This window comes from Panthera uncia, chromosome E3, assembly GCF_023721935.1.
Source record: "Panthera uncia isolate 11264 chromosome E3, Puncia_PCG_1.0, whole genome shotgun sequence".
In the NCBI taxonomy this organism is placed as follows: Eukaryota; Metazoa; Chordata; class Mammalia; order Carnivora; family Felidae; genus Panthera; species Panthera uncia.
In genome coordinates this window covers 18,861,387-18,867,061 of record NC_064815.1, presented here as the reverse complement: position 1 = coordinate 18,867,061, position 5,675 = coordinate 18,861,387, and the positions used below count along the sequence as shown (strand labels likewise).

Below are 5,675 nucleotides of genomic sequence, written 5' to 3'. Positions count from 1 at the left end.
ATTCCACGAAGGTAGTCTTGTTTTATTTGGTGCTGTATCTTATCTGTAGAACCTAGCTAGCACTTGGAAATCATTCAGAACATTTTTATTAATAGTGAATAAATACTATCCCAATTATGGGCACAAGTTCTATGACATAACGAAAAGGGTCTGAAACTATATAGTAATACATAAGTGTAAGGCATTATTACGATCTGATCTTAACTTGTTGCCTGAGTCCACAAAGAAGAGAAATACAAATAGAATAAACTCAGCTTTGTCGGTGTTGCCTAAGGTTTTCAGTTTCCTTGGTTCAGTTCACATTGTGTGCCCACACTGTGCCTCAAAAAAATATCCAAATAAATAACCTTAATGCTGAGAAAAGTTAATTTGCCTAAGGTCCAGTTGCAGAACGCCAGATAATCTGCCTCGCTCCCAAGGCTGGATCTGTCTACCATATATTTGAAAGAAGTGCGACGGTGCTCATACCCTACAAAGCAAACAGCTAGCGGCTCAGACTAGCACCAAGCTGGAAGTACACTTGCAGAGTAACCTCAGGCACTTCCGGTCTCCTAAATGAACCTGGGGCGGAGCTCATGACGTTAACCGCGTACGACGACGCGCCGCCATGACGTCCTGCTCTTCCAGTGACCTTCAGGGCACGCGGAGACGTCGGTGATCGAGAGGCCTCTGCCTGGGCACTGATTGGTCGCGCGCGGAGGCCAAGCCCGCCCCCCGTTTTCCGCTCACCAGCTCGCAGAAGCCGCCGGGGTCTCCGCAGAGTCTTGCGTTTCTAGACGCCGATCCGCCCTGCAGTTGCCATGCCGCGTGGAAGTCGGAGCCGTACCTCCCGCATGGCCCCTCCGGCCAGGTGAGACCACCGCGGGGTTTGGGGCCTTGCCGGCGCCGTGACGCACACGGAGGCCGCAGTAGGCCTCGCCGCCGCCTGGTGGAGGCTGGCGGAGGCTCGTGGAGGCCGCTGTAAATGCTGCGGCCTTGGTGCGTCCCCACCCGCCGCAAGCTGGTTGTAAATGGGCTTTGGCTAGGTATCCCGTTAGTGGCAAACTTTCTAATTTCGCGTGTCCGTGAGTTATTACTGAAAATACTGTAGAGCTCATTTGAAAAGTATTTTGAGTTTATTTAAATAATCTCTACACCCAACATGGGACTCGAACTCAGGATCCCGGCGATCAAGAATCACCCGCTCTTCCGACTGAGGCAGCCAAGTGCGCCTAAAGCTCATTTTAAGTTAAAATGGGCAAGTCCTCCAAAGAAGTGGATATATGTAAGTGTAAACAGGCTGAAACTTTAAAAGTAGCAGAAAAAAACAAAAACCAAAAACCAGTGTTGGAGAAAGGTAGTAAAATCAGGAAAATGATCTCATTTCAATAAACTGAATAATCTTTGAGCACCAGCAATGAGCGTTCCAGGGACTCAGCCCAGTCAGGGACGTAGTTCCTAAAGCCTCACACGTACATGATGTTTTTTAGTTCATAAAATATTTTAATTTTTTTTTTAAGTTTATTTATTTTGAGAGAGAGCGAGCAGGGCAGGCGCAGTGAGAGGGAGAGAGAGAATCCCAAGTAGGCTCCGTGCTGCTAGCGCAGAGCCTGATGGGGCTTAATCCCACCACTGTGAAATCATGACCTGAGCAGAAGTTAGTGTCAGCCGCTTAATTGACCGAGCCACCAAGGCTCAGTTCATAAAATACTTTTAAGATGTACTTCCAGTTATACTTTAACCTTAGGGATAGATGTTATTCCTGTTTTACGGAAATCAGGAAACTGGAGACTCAGAATAAGTGATTTGTCCAAGGTTATGCTACCAGTAAGTAGGAAAGCCAGGTCTGACCACAGTTTTCCAGTGGCCAGTTTAGGACGTTTAGCCCAGTACCACATTGCTTTCCAGCAGTAAGGTGGATTGTGTTCACACAGGATGCTAGGAGTGTAGGGAAGCAGTTCACTTAATGGAAAGAAGCTTCTCACCAAAGGACAGAAAACCACATTTTTGTAAAGTGATGCCAGATGCCACCTGATTGGAAGCAAAGTCATTAGCTTTTCTGACCTAGCCTTATTTGGTTGAAGAGCTCCCAAGGAAACTATCTAAAAATGTGCAGAGGGAATATAACATGTGAAGATTTTTAAAGCAGTGCAGGACATGTTAGTGAAAATGCTGAAAGCATCTCAATGTCCTACGGGATGGGATACAATTGAAATTTTGGTGTAACAGTTCAGGCAAGTCGCTCCTATTTACTGGTCTTCGGTTTCCTAATCTGAAATGAAGGAATTAGATTGTATTATTTCCCCCATATGACTATTTGCATATGTTTACTAAGATGATACCAACTCAGTTACACTTAGCCTCACTTGACCTAAAATTGCCAAGTCCCACATGTTCTCCCTCTCTTAATATTTTTTACCTAATACTACATGACATATTAATTGATCCCTCAATAGTGTCATGAAGGCAGAGGTTTTTGTCTTTTAACAGGTCGATTCCCAGCACCTACAATGATACTTAACCCTAGTATCTGAATGGGTGGATTCTCTAAAGACCTTTTAAACTCTTAATATTTTATGATTTTTATGAGGTATTGGAATAACTGTGTTCTGTAAAGCTACTCTAGGGTATACGAATACATAGAAATGCAAAAAGCAGGCAAAGATAGTTTATACTTGGTGATTATAACCTTAAAAGGTTAAAGAGACAAAATGATGTAAATAGTTCTGGGAATTGTGTTCTGTAAAGTTTTCTGGTTTGCATAGAGTATTTGTATTTAAGAATTAAAAATGAAGATCCTGAAGTTTATTTTCATTTACATTTGACTTTTGAACAATGTATGGTTTAGGGGCACTTACCTCCGGTACAGTCAAATCTGTGAATAAATTTGGACTCCCCAATAACCTAACTTCTGTTAGCCTACTGTTGACTGGAAGCCTTACCAAAAATATAAACAGTTGATTAACGTGTATTTTGTGTGCTATATATATTATAATACTGTAATCTTACAATAAAGTAAGCTAGAGAAAAAATGTTACTAAGAAATCATGCAGTACTACACTGTAGTTATCAGAAAAAATCCACATATAAGTGGACCCGCAAGTTCAAACGTGGGTTGTTCAGGGGTCAAGGTACAGTTTCTTTAAGCTGACAATTTGAATCCTGGTAGGAAGTGTGAACTTCATACTTTGTGTTCTTTTCTTTCACAGCCGGGCACCTCAGATGAGAGCCGCACCCAGACCTGCGCCAGCCGCTCAGCCGCCGGCGGCAGCTCCACCATCTGCTGTTGGCTCACCTGCTGCTGCACCCCGGCAGCCAGGTCTGATGGCCCAGATGGCAACCACCGCAGCTGGCGTGGCTGTGGGCTCTGCCGTCGGGCACACGCTAGGTCATGCCATCACTGGGGGCTTCGGTGGAGGAAGTAATGCTGAGCCTTCAAGGCCTGACATCACTTACCAGGTAGGATTTTATGCATTTTGTTTTCCAGTGGTATATTATGGGAAAAACCAGTTATTTGTAAATTCATATAATATAGGTACTGTCTGTGATTTTAGAATCCACAGTGCTGTTAACAGAAAACGGGTTATCAAAAGTCACATTTGGCAGCTGAGTTAGTGCCTTAGGCCAGCAGCATCAAGTACTGTACAAATTGTATTTGTTCCCAGGGAGTAGAATAGCAGTTCAACCTGATCCACTGAAAAACAGCCATTTTCCCCTTATTTTAAGGAATTTGTCTTGGTGACTCTTAACTAATTCAGTCTCCATCTTAGTTAAGTATTTAAAAATCTCTTTAATAGCTCTGTGCTGTTTTCTGATCTTTTATCTGTTATTTGCCCACTGCCCCTCTTTTTTGAAGTATGTGAATTTTCTCCTCTGATGGGCTTGAATATATACTCTGTTGTGTTTCTGGTATATTTGACACTCATCCATCTATTTTTCTGTAATAGTTTCACTTTGTCATTCATGAAACTTTTCACTGAACCCCCCCACTGGTATTTAGGTATGCACATAACCATTTCACTTTATTTGCATGTTTGTTCTTGAATCTTTCTGATTATAACTGGAATTTTGTTAAAGCCCATTTGCTTTCTGCCTTAAAGTTTTTCACTTTCATTGTTATTAGATGGAGACTTGAATTTGCATTCTGGTTCTAGTTATGGTTCCCCAGTTGGCCTCAAAGACATTAGATACTGTTCTTTGTTCAGGTCTAGATCTAATTTCCTTTCTCAATGGTCCTGAATGTTATGCCTTTGCAGGAGCCTCAGGGAACCCAGCCAGCATACCAGCAGCAGTTTGGCCCCTGCCACTATGAGATGAAACAGTTCCTGGAGTGTGCCCAGAATCAGGGTGACCTTAAGCTTTGTGAAGGTTTCAGCGAGGTGCTGAAACAGTGCAGATTTGCAAATGGTAGGTGATGCATCAATCTGTGATTAAAACTGCATCTGCTCGGGGAGGGGAGGGTGGGTGATGGGTATTGAGGAAGGCACCTTTTGGGATGAGCACTGGGTGTTGTATGGAAACCAGTTTGACAATTAATTTCATATATTGAGAAAAAAAAACTGCATCTGCTCAGTTCACAGCATGGTACTCCTGGACCCTAGAGAACTTTGGGAGTCTGTGTTTAATAAATTAATTTGACAAGTTAGAGGAGATTTGGTTTACATTATGCTAAAAATAATCTAACTCTTCTAACAAAGGACTGGTCCAGAGGTTTCTAGTCATAAGCTTTTACCAGTAATGTTCTGAATCTCATTCTTCTGTAAGTGGGTATAGATTAGTGTGTCAGGTCTTGTTCTGGTTATGGGATGTAAGTGATCTAGCCATAAAGCTGTGAATAGAAAATTACATTCCATTTTCACCAAAGTCCAAGAATGGACATAAAGACTCATGTGTTGTTGGCATTCCCCACACCTGATTTGAGAGAGAAGAGTTTCTTAAATCCCTCAGTGCAACTCTGATATTTGGGCTGTGTAGAATGTTGACAGTGAAGTTGTTTTTACATAATTTCCTCCTATCAACCTAAGAATTCACCATCTATTAAAATGCTTATTTTCATTTTCAAGCATGAACTGATAACCTTGGGCTTTTATCCCTCTTTTTATCATTTGGAGGGCTTCTGCTTTGCTAAGAAGGTACAGCTATTGTTCTTCTAACTTACCTTTTCTATTTGCAGGATTAGCCTAATCAAGAAGTTCAAGTTGAAGATATGAAAAATCATCTCCCATGACCAAGTTAATTTAGCATAAAAATATAACTGATAGTGAAGAAATAAAGTGTAAAACCACCAGTTAAACCTCTCCTCTATCATTAAATACAGCTTTCTTCAGAATTGGAATGAAAACAGGTATTCTTACTGCATAGAAGTTCATTGTGAGATAGTTTTGAGTTTGGAACTGGGCAGATGTTCGTGTGCCTCCTTAAACCAGCTTTTGTGACATTGTGAATTAATTAGAATAAAGTGATTTTCTCCCAGAATGTGGCGTCTTTTAAGTGACCTTTTAAGATGTGGTTTTGAAGATTATAAATTAGGTACAGTATATACATGTTGAACATACGCATTTTGCAAAAGAACACAATTGTCTCAACATGTCTTTATTTACTTCGTAGTCTCAGTATTAAATAAGCATCCACCTGGGGCTCCTGGGTGGTTCAGTTGGTTAAGCGACCGACTTCAGCGACTTCAGCTCAGGTCATGA

At 41.8% G+C, this 5,675-nt stretch overlaps 1 protein-coding gene across 1 annotated transcript; it reads left to right on the top strand.

Annotated features, from left to right (window-relative positions):
• The first annotated feature begins 684 nt into the window (after positions 1 to 684).
• Positions 685 to 5,454, top strand: CHCHD2 (coiled-coil-helix-coiled-coil-helix domain containing 2). Its single transcript, XM_049638746.1, has 4 exons — positions 685 to 850; positions 3,189 to 3,438; positions 4,236 to 4,386; positions 5,153 to 5,454. The coding sequence occupies exons 1-4, from the start codon at positions 801 to 803 to the stop codon at positions 5,161 to 5,163; spliced, it is 462 nt and encodes a 153-aa protein (XP_049494703.1). The 5' UTR covers positions 685 to 800; the 3' UTR covers positions 5,164 to 5,454.
• Positions 5,455 to 5,675: the final 221 nt, after the last annotated feature.